The 14,036-nt window shown below is 33.5% G+C and overlaps 1 protein-coding gene across 3 annotated transcripts in view; it reads left to right on the top strand.

Annotated features, from left to right (window-relative positions):
* Positions 1-14,036, top strand: part of grik2.S (glutamate receptor, ionotropic, kainate 2 S homeolog) — a 339,099-nt gene that overhangs the window by 111,246 nt on the left and 213,817 nt on the right. For all 3 annotated transcript variants that reach the window (XM_041564634.1, XM_041564635.1, XM_041564636.1), the window contains exon 2: positions 12,360-12,527. In XM_041564634.1, the coding sequence (XP_041420568.1) occupies positions 12,360-12,527 (168 nt within the window). The remainder of the gene's footprint in view (positions 1-12,359; positions 12,528-14,036) is intronic.

The following is a 14,036-nucleotide window of genomic DNA, read 5'->3' as shown; positions in this document are numbered from 1 at the left end:
TCCTTATTTAAACAACAGCCTTTGAGCAGCTCATTATCAGGGGCTTCTCATTGGACACTTAATTAGCTTAATCAGCCTCTGTGAAGTTCTTTGGGACCAGAAGTGATACCAGAAATGGCTAAACTAAAGTGAAACTGACTTCATATTCATGTTTAGTGCCAGAAATAACAAAACACATAGATATTTCTTAATTAAAACAAGAGGCAAAATTGTGTTAAGCACAAGACCTATTCATTCAGCTCATATTGAAAAGGGGTGTATGTTGTCCTTCTAATATAGGTAACTTTTTATTTCCCTGATAATAATCACACTATATTTTTGTGGTAATGAAATATATGGACTAGTTTATGGACTGATTATGAGAGTCCATATAATTACCATTTTTTTTATATAACTATTTTATTGTGTTTTCAAAAATAAAATACATTAATATAACAGAGTGACATATCAAGCAACATGCATTTTCTATTTGTGGTTACATTATGATAATTTATATCAGAATGTGGACAAGATGATTCTATTGCAGTAGAAAGCCACTTTGGAAGATGAATGGCATATTGCCATTAGTGAATAACACTGGATGGAATTACTATGGTGTCACTATTGCTACCCAAAGCAGCACCATTAACTTTTCTGGCTTCAATAAAATTCAATGACAGGGTCTTTGCAACTGGGTGTTCTTCTTACTCTCTATCATTTGGACTTACATTCCAGAAAGAATCATCTTTAGCTTAATCAATGATTTTAATAAAAATCTATAATCATAATCACCATCATGATTACTTTACAAATATATTTACCACTGCATTTCCACCGATCACTTAAGCGCTATCCTATCACTATCACTTAAGTGCTTTCAGACCAATTTCAGGCATTGGAATGTATGTTTTGAGCTGCTTAAACAATTAAAGCTCCCAAAAACTTCCTGTGTCCTGTGAAATTTTCAAATATAAAACATACTTGCAGATATAAAACAAGCAGTTCTTTCATATTCAGTAGTTGTTGAAGAGTGAAATACACATTTACAGTATAGATTTGTGATATTTAACCACTAGAAACACCCCTGTAAGTAAAGAGTCACAGATGTCTTCTTGGTAACTGTAACATTATTTAAAATAATCAATAGGGATGTAGCGAACTGCCGATTTGGTGTTCGCGAACCCCTTTCGCGAACACCGGCAAAAAATGCGAACGTTCGCGAACAGTTCGCGAACTTCGAACACCCGCTAAAATCGTTCGATTCGAACGATCGAAGGATTTTAATCGTTCGATCGAAGGATTTTCATTCGAATCGTTCGAACGAATGGAAATTGTTCGATTTTTAGCGGTCGAAGGAATTCGAATGGTCGAATGGTCGAACGATCGAACGCAAACTCAAAATGCAAACGTTCGCGAACATTCGGCGGACGCGAACGGTCGAAGTTCGCGCGAACTAGTTAGCGGGCGAACAGTTCGCTACATCCCTAATAATCAATACAATGAATAAATAGAACAATTAAAATGCAGATTGTATATGGTTTTTTACATGATCTTACCACATCTTCTTTTAAATGGGATATTGTTTGCTCTCCTTAAACACATGAAGCTTTAACATCTGGGACCATGATATGTCCAACTTTAGACCAGATATAATATAAAGGCACTTATGACTGACTTCACTTTTTTTCTGATATATATTGTTACAATTAAGTACAATATGAGTTTATTATAATCACAAAACTTTCAAGCTGAAAAAAACCTTTAATTTCAGTTATTTCTTTTAATTTTACTTGGATGTTTGTTTAGAGAAAGCCTTACTTTTATATTTCTCTGTGGACTTCCTCTAAGGGTTGTTAAAGTTTGGTTTAATTAGGATTGAAAATGGAAACTATATTGCAGCCATGCTGCTTTAATCTCAGAGTTAAAAGTATAATGATGTGAACAAATAATTGTTGAGGGAAAATAAAAAGACTAATTATTTTAATGTGTTAAATAGTGTAAATCCCAAGGGGTTGTTAGCTAAAGGAACTATGTAAGGACACACATATTTATTGATGTCTGTGAGGAATTAACAATGTGTGGAATAGTAGCTTCACTGCCTTATAAACTAGACCGATTTAAAGAGTTTATTTCACCTTAAATATTCTGTGCTATTCCTCATTTCATATTCCAGTACAAAAGTATTAACATATATAAAATATATAGGATATTTTCAGTTATATGATAGGTCTATTTTACCCACAAGGTGAAGTCTGTTTTTTTAAGGATGAAAAATCGCACAAGCTTAAGTATGTAGCTTAGTTATGATTATTGCCTATGGTATACATTTCATTCTTATTGATCTAAATGAGAATCTCACATACCAGCTTTTTTTAAATATTTTCAAGACCCATTATATTCATTTTCTACATTATACTTTGTTTTGCAGCATATGACTTTCACTTGCAGGAATCACTGTCATTTGAAATCTATAAGCTGCGCTAAAAAGATTTATCATGTATAAATAAAATATATGAATAAAATGCATTTTTGTTCTTGGCAGAGATTTCTTTAATATAATGTTATATTTTTTTTAGTACTGCTAAGGTACACAAACTCAAGTTCTGAGAAAATGGAAATGAACAGTACTATGAATTTATAAAATAAAATAAATAAAAAAAACATTTTTATTTTATTACATTTCTTTCTTCGTCTAAAATCTATTTATCATTGCCTGATTCCTGTTATGTTGGAAATTCATTGCTAAAACTACTGTGCGCCAAGAATAAAATGAAGGCTGCAGTTACAAACTCATATAAGCAGATGTGACTTACAAAAGCTATAGATTTTAGCCACATGGCATGGTCTTTATACACCTGGGTGCAGATTTTACTAAAGGCCAATTTTTCAACCTATTATTGTCAAATAACATTTTTTTTAAACCGCCAATTTATTTTCCTAATAAATAAAAGTTTAATGAAAATGTTCTGTTATTATATTTGACACATTTCAATATCTGTTTTATTCTTTTTGTTAAAGCAATTTTCTGTTTTTTAAATTTGTACAAAATAAGTCAGTGAAAAGCATAATAACCTATGATAGAAACTTTTGCAGGTTTCATAGAACTTGAGCATGAATTTTATTTTCAAGGGTTTTTTTAAGCTAAACATCATTAATTTTATTTATATTTTCAAAAACTCAACTTTTGTTATTTATTAAGCAAAAAAACCACAAATAACTCAAATGCAGCTTAAATTTTATTAAGCAAAAAAAGACAAATAACTCAAATGCAGCTTAAATTTGTGAGGTCATAAAGAAATCAGTGGGAGCTCTTCTAGCCAAAATGTAAACTATTTATTCATTATTTCATTGTTTTATTAAACTTTTAAAAGCAACTGCAGTCCAACAAAAATTTGAACAAACAGTCAGCATCTATAAAAGGATATATAAGGTAAGTAGTAGGGGTGGCCCTTGGATGCTATGATATGGTAAAAAGAATTTATTAAAAAAACAAAAAAAAATAGGTGGGGATAGGTAGGATCTTGAGTTGTGCTTGGCAGAAGTGATGTCACACAATACTGGTTATGACATAAAGCCACTTCCATTGACATGACCTGAGGGGCAATCATAGATTTTTTTAAAAAGCTTGTTTTAGAAAAAAATGTCACTGTTTCGCAAATTTTTCAGACTTTTCTAGCGAAATAGGACATATTTGCTTATTTTTATCAATGAATGCTACTGCACATGTGCACCATGGAGAACCATGAAAAACTGTGAAATATCGGGGGATGATTTAGATTGAAGGAGTTAGGCAACTCCTGAAAAATAGGGGGGGGGGGTTGACAGCTCTGGCAAAATGATGTTGCAAGAAGGAATATGAAGGGCTACATGAGTCATCTTGCTATGTTTTTGTCCACACAAGGAAATAACTGTACTATTTTTGGTTTATTGATATTAACTTCTAATCAAATATAAAAAAAATAAATATAGCATGCTGTTTAGGTGCTTGGTGCTAGAAAACAGTTGTTTAATGTCTTGGGTAGTAGTCATATAACTAACTAATTCACTAACTTGCGCATTTTACTGAACGTTACCTCTTGCTTCAGACTTGCCTTCACCACCTCAGACCAGGCGAAGTGCAATAGAGTAGATAGGGATTGCTTCAAAAAAAGTTGAAATTTTTTCTAAGTCCCAAAAAACACTGGCGTCTTTTCCTTTTTTAAGGGTGATAGGCTGAATAAGATTGTAAATTTTTTGGGGGGATACCCTCCTTCCCCCCTACATTTCCTAACATATGGCACCTAAACTATACAGTGGGCACATGTATAGGGCTAAATAACAACTTTATTTTATTTCATGAAGCTTTCCCAGCCTTGTGTAGTGTAATGTATTTGCTGCTACATATACGTCCATTGTACTTTAACTTGGCGCCATATGCAAATTAGGCATTGCTAGCGTAACTTCTCTTTGCTTGATGAATTAATGCTAGTGCAACTTCGCTACATTTCACCTCCCTGAGCGCAACTTCGGATTTTAGTGAATTAGCGGCTCCCTGGTGAAAAAAGACATTTTAAGATCTTAGCTCAAATAGAATAACTGCTAAATAGTTTGCTTCTTAACTTTTCTTCAACAAATGTTTTTCTGTGACATACATAGTCAGTTTTCTGACAGTACAAGTTAGATGTTTATAATGAGAAGAAGATTTTTTACAAACAAGGAGAATGACCTTTACTATGGCATACACAAACAGGTTTGAACCGGTGTTTACTAATGGTTTAATCAATTAAATTGCAAATAAACATGTACAGAAAAAAATTTACAAATATGACTCTGTCTGTGCCTGTTATTATTTCACATGTTAAATACACTGCAAATAGTCTTCATTTTTATTCTATAATTTATTATAACAATATGTTGAAACCAAGTGCTTGGAAAATTAATAGCATAAGTCACACTGAAAGAAAACAGCAGTCTGATTAAATATTTTGACTGGATATTTAAAAACACAAAAAATGTTAAATGTTAATATACAAGATATGCTAATTTTTCTTGGATTACTCTGGATATCTGGGCCTCAGAAAAATTCTTCACTTTTTTATGAATACACATTAGTCTAGTGTTTTAATACTAAAAAAAATCTTAATGACTTTTTCAACGTTAAATCAACTGAGCTGTGTACTATAAATAAACACATTTGTGGGGGGATGATGAAAGACTGAATTAACATTTTGTCATTAATATTGCAACAAAACCTGTATTTATAACCTGACTATAACAAATGTTGCACTAATATCTACAGTATCTGCCCAGTGTTCATAAATGATCAAAATTGTAATTAAATTATTATTTTTTCAGTAAAGGGAGTCCCATTGTTACTTGTACAGTATATTTCATTTATGGTACAGATATGAGGTCTATTATCTTGAAACCTGGCATCCAGAAAATTGTGAATTATGGGTAAGCCATTTCCCCATAAACACTGAACAATTTAAGCAAATAATTATATTTTGAAAATTATTTCCTTTTTCTCTGTCATAATACAATTGTACACGTAATGGATCTGTTATCTAAAATACTCTGAATTACAAGGTCATCTCCCATAAACCCCAATTAATCCCAATTTAGATATACTGTATTTAACAATCATATTGGGTTTATTTAATGGTTACATAAGGAAGTGAACTGTTTCTTCCCCTGACATCACATCCCTCTCTTTCTCTGCCTGCAACCTGGCTTTCCCCTGCCTTAACTCATTCCTTCTCAGTGAATCACAGCTGCATCTGAAACATCAAACAGTGTAATCTGACTGTTGTCATTCAAATCCCTTGTCATACAGTTTCTGCATTTATAGCTCCAGGGCTTTCCTTTCATAATATTGAATCACATAATTTTAAAACTGTAAACACTTTTGTATATATAGTTACACAGGTTGCCGGCACTCACGATATAGATGATAGATATGCCTGGGTGCAGAGTCAACAAATAGTCTCTATTCACTGCAAAAAGATTCCGCACTCTCAGAACTTATAATTATTTAAAAATGATTATTTTAGTACTGAGTCCTTTGCAATAAAATAATTTTTAAATCATTATAAGTCCTGAGAGTGCGGAATCTTTTTGCAGTATATATAAAGCGCACTTTGAGGACTTTTCCGTGAAAAAAATAAAAAAAAAATGATTTCAACGTTTCGGCTCCTCTACTCGGGTCGTCTTCCTGATGAAGGGTTGCTGCAAATGGAGTTGTAAACATTAAAGGAGAACTAAATCCTCAAAATGAATATGGCTAAAATGCCATAATGCCATATTTTACATACTGAACGTATTGCACCAGCCTAGAGTTTCAGCTTCTCACTAGTAGCAATGATTCAAGACTTCAATCTTGTCACATGAGGTGACCACCTTGGAAAGTGTCTGTGACAGTCACATGCTAATGGGCTCTGGGCAGCTGTTGACAGGCTAAGCTTAGGGGTCGTCGCAAATTTACAAGCAGAATATTAGGTTTGTCTGTAAAATAAAGCTGAGGCTACATGGCTAATTATTAAATTCTGATGTTAGTTGCACCGGTTTCTTAGCTGCCATGTAGTAATTATCTGTATTAAGCCTTTTTTTGTAACATTTCTATTCTGTATATTCAGTATAAAGTGAGTTGGTCCATAAGCTCAGTAACGGACAGCAGCAGAAAGCATGTATAGTGAATTGGCAAAAAAGAATATGGGGGCTACTGGGGCATCTTTGGAAGCACATATTTTCCCTGATAAAGGACTGTGGTTGCCTTGGACTGGTGCAGAAGCCCAAATCATAATGTACTTCTTAAGTTAAAGGGATACTGTCATGGAAAAACATATTTTTTCCAAAACCCATCAGTTAATAGTGCTGCTCCAGTAGAATTCTGTACTGATATCCATTTCTCAAACGAGCAAACCATGAAATCTGACATGGGGCTAGACATTTTGTCAGTTTCCCAGCTGCCCCAATCATGTGACTTGTGCCTGCACTTTAGGATGGAACTACTTTCTGGCAGGCTGTTATTTCTCCTACTTATTTTCTCTAAGAACAATAGTAAAAGCCAAGTCCCACTGAGACTGATTCAGTTACATTAAGTGTTGTTCTTAGATCTTCCAGGGAGCTGTTTTCTTGTGTTAGGGAGCTGCTATCTGGTTACCTTCCCATTGTTCTGTTGTTAGGCTGCTAGAGGGGAAGGGAGGGGAGTGATATCACTCCAACTTGCAGTATAGCACATGATTGGGGGCAGCTGGGAAACTGACAATATGTCTAGCCCCATGTCAGATTTCAAAATTGAATATAACAAAATCTGTTTGCTCTTTTGAAAAATAGATTTCAGTGCAGAATTCTGCTGGAGCAGCACTATTAACTGATGTGTTTTGAAAAAAATATGTTTTCCCATGACAGTATCCCTTTAGGCTTTAGTTCTCCTTTCCATGCTGTTTTTTATAATTAAAGTAGTCCTCCCAGTCCATTTTTGATTACACTGTGATATCAAGAAGCCAAAAATGTGACAGTAATCTCTGTATATAAAGTAACAGTAACACTATTTAACAGCGTAATTAGCTTAGTTAACATATAACATATTTACATTTGTTGCCTTTATGTTGTATATTCGAAGACATTCTAATACCGTATATACTCGAGTATAAGCCGAGTTTTTCAGCATCCAAAATGTGCTGAAAAAGTCTACCTCGGCTTATACTCGGGTCAGTGGGCAGTAGCTGAGATTGCAGTCACTTTTAATCGTTCCTATACCAACAGTTCACTTGGGGAGTGACTGCGATATCCCACAATGCCCTCTGTTGGTTATATGAAAGAATAACAGTGTGCCCTCTGTTGGTTATATGAAAGAATAACAGTGACTGCAATATCAAACAGCGCCATCTGTTGGTTATATGAAAGAATAACAGTGACTGTAATATCACACAGCACCCTCTGTTGGTTATATGAAAGAATAACAGTGACTGCAATATCACACAACACCCTCTGTTGGTTATATGAAAGAATAACAGTGACTGCAATATCACACAATGCCCTCTGTTGGTTATATGAAAGATTAACAGTGACTGCAATATCACACAGCGCCCTCTGTTGGTTATATGAAAGAATAACAGTGGCTGCAATATCACACAGCGCCCTCTGTTGGTTATATGAAAGAATAACAGTGACTGCAATATCACACAGTGCCCTCTGTTGGTTATATGAAAGATTAAAAGTGACTGCAATATCACACAGCGCCCTCTGTTGGTTATATGAAAGAATAACAGTGACTGCAATATCACACAGCGCCCTCTGTTGGTTATATTAAAGAATAGCAGTGACTGCACTATCACACAGCGCCCTCTGTTGGTTATACGAAAGATCAACAGTGATGGCAATATCACACAGCACCCTCTGTACATGGAAGTGGGACAGTGGGACAATGCACACAGTAATCCGTTTGGCAATTCTCTGTCACCATCAACTTTGCAAAGAAGTCCGGTTGATCGCTGGGGGGGTCGCTTTGGCAGAATGTGCGCTGCTGGGAGACAGGGCTGTAGTTGTGTCTAGGCTTATACTAGAGTCAATACATTTTCCCAGTTTTCGTAGGTAAAATTAGGTACCTCGGCTTATACTCGGGTCGGCTTATACTCGAGTATATATGGTACTTTAGAATAAAAAAAAATAACAAGATTTCATGAATGAGGTTTATATGTTTTAATCCATATGCATGCATGAAAAGTGCTGTAATCTTTTTTAACAATGCTGGGCTCATGCCCTAAGCATATGAGTTGAAACTGGAAAGAGCAGTTTCAATCTAGCTAGGTTGTTTGTTCATAATGCACATATTGTTTATGAAAATAGCAATAGTACATTGTGTATATGCCTTCAAAAGTAGATTAATTTCAAGTGAAGGATCCTATCACAATTGATTGTTGCAGCAATATATGTCTTCTTTTAAATTCTCAGCGGAGGCAATGTTAGAAAATTGCTTTCCTCAGACGAAACAAAGGTCTCCTTCCGCTCTTACAAGAAGCTGAATTTGCCCATCATGAGCACATTAACTGTGTCTATCATTTCTGTTTAGAATTCCGTTGTCATTTGAGAAACAATCTCCCACTTCACAGGCATGCTAGCTGACATGCTCTACATTTTTGTGTTCATATTCCTCATGTAACAATTTTCCAGTTGCCTTAACAAAATCTATCAAATGTATTGTTATTTTCTTTTTTATTGGAGACAAAATTTTCATCTTTGCTTTACAGTGCATTTTTTAGCTACTGCACATCTTCTCATTTATATTCAGTGAAGGTCTTGTGTCTTTTCATTCTCTCTGTCATACGGTAACTATGTCCTTATTATGTCCTTCATCTTATCATCCCCCTATAGCATGAATAGCTTTGTTACATTCATTGCTTACTTTCTCAAGCACACACATATACACACAGCAGTGTAAAGAGTTGCTGAAGGGTTGGCAGCATAATTATTTTTTTTACATTCTGCAGCAAAATATTGAATTAAAATCTAATTCCGTACAATCCTAAAGGCCACATTCATTTAAACCATCAAAACAATGGCCAAAAGAAACATTAAATAAAAACAAAATACAGTCTAAAAACTTACATATATTCACTGAATGGACAAAAACAATCAAATGTTTATCTTTTTAAATAATGTGTATCACTGCAGCAATATTTTTATAATCACAACTTTACACAGCTGCGACTGCACATGCAGCATAGAAAGTCAGGAAGTTGTTTAATGAATCAACACATTTATTAAAGCAGATCAATGTATGATCTCTTTAAAACTAACAGAATGATGGACTTTGGAACTTAAAATGGCAGTATTTCATTATGAAATAATACAGTGGCACATATAAATAGATTTAATTTTTTCATAAAAAAATATTTATAAACAATGTTTTACATGCAGGATGGGCTATGTGATTTTTCTATTGGGACCAGGGTAAAGCTTCCCTTTAATGGTAACATTTAAATAAATATCTGTATCACAGTAAAATGACATTTACATTTACAACTGTCTTTGTTCTACTCCTCCAGTCTGGCCCTTTTTGTGTCTTTGAGTGGAAAAATAGATCACCCTAATTTGTCTTTCAATTGTCCCATTACAAATACCTCTTCTCCAGAGAACATAACCTTGGCTTTGATAGTTTTACATTTACCATTCCCTTTGCCTACTTAGGTGCCCACTTCTAGGGTGTATGGTGTTAAAACCAATAGTGGTAGCTGCAGAAAATGAATTCTTCCGTGTAGGTTTAACCTTTGACTTTTTTAGAATAATACTAAGCTCGAGTGAAGGATTCGAAGTAAAAAAAACCTTCAAATTTAGAAGTTTTTTTGGGTACTTCGACCATCGAATAGGCTAATTCGACTTTCGACTACGACTTTGATTCGAACGATTCAAACTAAAATTTGTTCGACTTTTCGACTACTCGATAGTTGAAGTACTGTCTCTTTAAAAAAAACTTCGACTACATACTTCGCCACTTTAAACCTACCGAGCTGCAATGTTAGCCTATGGGGACCTTCCCCATAAGTTTTCTAAGATTTTTATGATCGTTCTGATTAAAATTGAACGATTTGAAGGATTTAATCGTTTGATCGAAGATTTTTACTTTGACCGATCGATTGAAGTATTTGCCCAAAATCCTTCGAATTCGATATTCGAATTCAAAGGATTTAACTTCGAGGGTCGAATTCGAGGGTTAATTAACCCTCGATATTCGACCCTCAGTAAATGTGCCCCCCAGTATACAGTAAAAGACCAAGATGAAAAACACAGCCACTTGAAAATATTTTGAATGCATTTAAAAAACAGACAGGCTTTTTTTCCAGTTTACGAGAAAGTCAATAAATCAAGAGTCCCTTTATTTTTATGGGAAATTTGATCTTTACTTAATAAGTTAAATAATGCAGTCTCTGTGTAATTTTAAATTCAGCTTTTTGTGCAACAATACAAACATAATGCCTTTCATGGCAGAACACTACAGCAATAATATATTAAACTGAGATAAAACGAAAATTATTTTTAAACAGGGCTATGGTCCACTTAACATTCATTATGAAGTGCTTCTCTGCAAAATACTCTGCATTTTTGCAGTGGAGGGCAGTGGAGATGTTTTGATGGGTGGAATTTTAGACAGAGGTGAAACTGTCTGGTTGGCATACAAATAATGATTGTATTATAGATAATTTGCTATTTAAATCTTCATAACAGTACGGTTCAATTCAATAGTGACCTTTATGATGGCAATAATATGTTATTCCGAATATTGTTATTCCTCTTTGTATTGATTTATTACAAAATATATGATCTTTATAAATGTAATTTAGACAGATAAAGGAGCATACATTTTGAAGCATTTCAGTCATGTTTCTAAGCATATATTGATATTGTTATATCATTCCGACTTTATTATATTACACTGTAATCAGTCATGGGGTAAAGGACAGACTTGAAGACCTTTTTAACAAAATTCAAATTTCTACTTCGAAGCTCAAATTTTTTATCAGGCTGGAACATTTGCCTATTTATTACAAAATCCAAATGTACAAAATGTGATTGTGAAATTAGGTGGGATTATCATTGGTGGACTATTCTACATTCTAGTTCACAGAATTAAATAATGCTAGGTGGTATAAAAGCTAACATTTTATTTGAAAAAATTATGTCAAAAAAGTCTTCATGACTTTGTGGAAGTGAAGCTCAAAAACTGTACATATGTTTGTGAAAAACAATGTTTTGTACAATGTTGTGTAATAGCAGTATAGCTACATGTTTTATTGTAACTCATTGAACTACTTCCTGTTGCTCCTATGCCACTCTTCCCTGGATTCCATTGAAGGTTGAAACCTAATGGAAATAGTGATAAATGGGAGTGAGATTTTTATGACTGAGCATTTGACTTGTTACTATGTATACTGACATGTGCATCAATCTTGGCATGACAGTAACATAATATTCCCCAAAATAGCCTGAGTGATATGCAAATTTTCTAGAGATTTATATCCAAACTGATCCTCTGTACATAAAATATCACCTCTTTTCCATTATGAACAAATATATTGTACAGTTTATTGCCAACTGTAGACATTTAGATATACATCCAGTCAAAGTAGGATTAAATGGAAAAAAAAGCATTATAGTAAAAAAAGGCATTCAAGAACTCAAACATTAAAATGATACATAACAGAATTATGTTGGCATGTGTATTCATGATATTAAAAGTAGGTGTATAATATTTATGTTAAACCTATTTATAGTTTAAGTTCAATAATGCACTGTATTAAAAAAAAAAAAAGTAAAATGTAAACATTGTTTTTACTGTCTGATAGGCAGATAAGATATAACATAAATATACCATTTTTATTGTCTCTATGTTTCTATTTTAGGAGGAATTTTTGAATCTGTTGAATCTGGACCCTCTGGAGCAGAAGAATTAGCTTTCAGGTTTGCTGTGAATACAATTAACAGAAACCGAACATTACTGCCAAACACAACAATAACGTATGATACTCAAAGGATAAACCTCTATGACAGCTTTGAAGCATCTAGAAAAGGTAACCTTTCTCTCAATAACCTTATTGTCTTCTGCAGGGATCTGCAAACTGAGTCTCTAGCTATTACTGAACTAAGTCCCCCTGTAGTGACTGATAAAGGTGAATAGAACTTAGTGATGTTTGAACAGAGATTATATTCCATTTTATTTGTTCTAAAGAAAACATGTTTAAGAAAAGGATTTTAGAAACCTTCATATCAAATAAATTACTTAGTTAAAAAAATGTTCCAGACATTCTTACCCAGTAACTCACTACAACCCTGTCTATTAGAAATAAAATATATACCAAAAGATTAGAAAATATAATTATAGATATTGGCAGAACAAATTTTCACATTAACATATCAACCTTTTGCACATTTCTCTTGTTGTAAATGAGCCCTTATGTAATTTGCCATGGCAAATTTTTTCAAGGGAATCCTAGCATGGGCTGTAACACTTACCTGCACTCTTTTCTTTTGTTACCTTTGGATCTCATATCCTTTTTGTGCCATAAATGATAATAATTCAGTGTCATTAAGCAAGCTTTAATTGTGCATTCAACACAGTACTCTCAAACATGACATATTTTATATTTTCTTATTAATAAATGATGTTTCTCTGCAGCATGTTGCACTGTGTTGAGATATATAGCACTTCTAAAGGTACAGTACTTTATCTCAGTATCAGCTCATGAAATTCTGTATCTGCACGACTATAATACATACGCTACATTTTCATGGTTTTAAAAGTATTGAGCTGCACATTTGCAGTATTAGAAATGGAGCCTTATTTATCAACATTCTCGTTTTTGAAACCACAACTAATCTCACTTTCTCTAAAACCACAAATGTCATTAAATGTATTAAAAAGCACAAATGAAAAAAGGTGCAGAACTAAAAAACTTAATACCTTAAAATTCAAGTTTTTGGACAATTACTAGCGGTAAAAAAACCTGTAAGTTCCAAATACCCTGATATTTTAGGTTATAATAGGCTTTTAAAAAAATTTCAATCTCTAAGGTCTGAAACTTATTAAAAATGGGCCAATAAGTGCAGCTCCCATTGACTCCCAAAGGACCTTGACTACTTTTACTTGGTGAATTTTTGTTTTAGAGGATTTTGTGGATTTTACCTGTGGAGGCTTATTTATTAAAGGGTGGATTTTAGTGATTTTAGAGGTTTTAAAAACCACAACTAAACTCTAAAACTATGATTGTCATTGAATTTATTAAAAGTTCAAATTAAAAAAAGTATGAATGAATAAACATGCTGAATGATCTGAAAAAATTGGACAATTGGTAGGAAAACAAATCCACAAAGCTCTACCATTCTGACTGGTTTAAAAATGATTCAATAGAATCAGCACTGTTCCCACTGAGTGCCTTGACAACTGTTACTTGGCTAAGTTCTGCATTAAAGGCTTTCATGGTTTTTTCACTTGATAAATGTCAAATTTTTAGAGCTTTTCTTAAAAACTGAGAAAACCATTGATAGTTATCATGCCCCATTAAAATCTTGAATTTTAAAGC

This window comes from Xenopus laevis, chromosome 5S (genome assembly GCF_017654675.1).
Source record: "Xenopus laevis strain J_2021 chromosome 5S, Xenopus_laevis_v10.1, whole genome shotgun sequence".
In the NCBI taxonomy this organism is placed as follows: Eukaryota; Metazoa; Chordata; class Amphibia; order Anura; family Pipidae; genus Xenopus; species Xenopus laevis.
The sequence above is the reverse complement of the archived record's forward strand: the minus strand, read 5'-3'. Positions and strand labels throughout refer to the sequence as shown.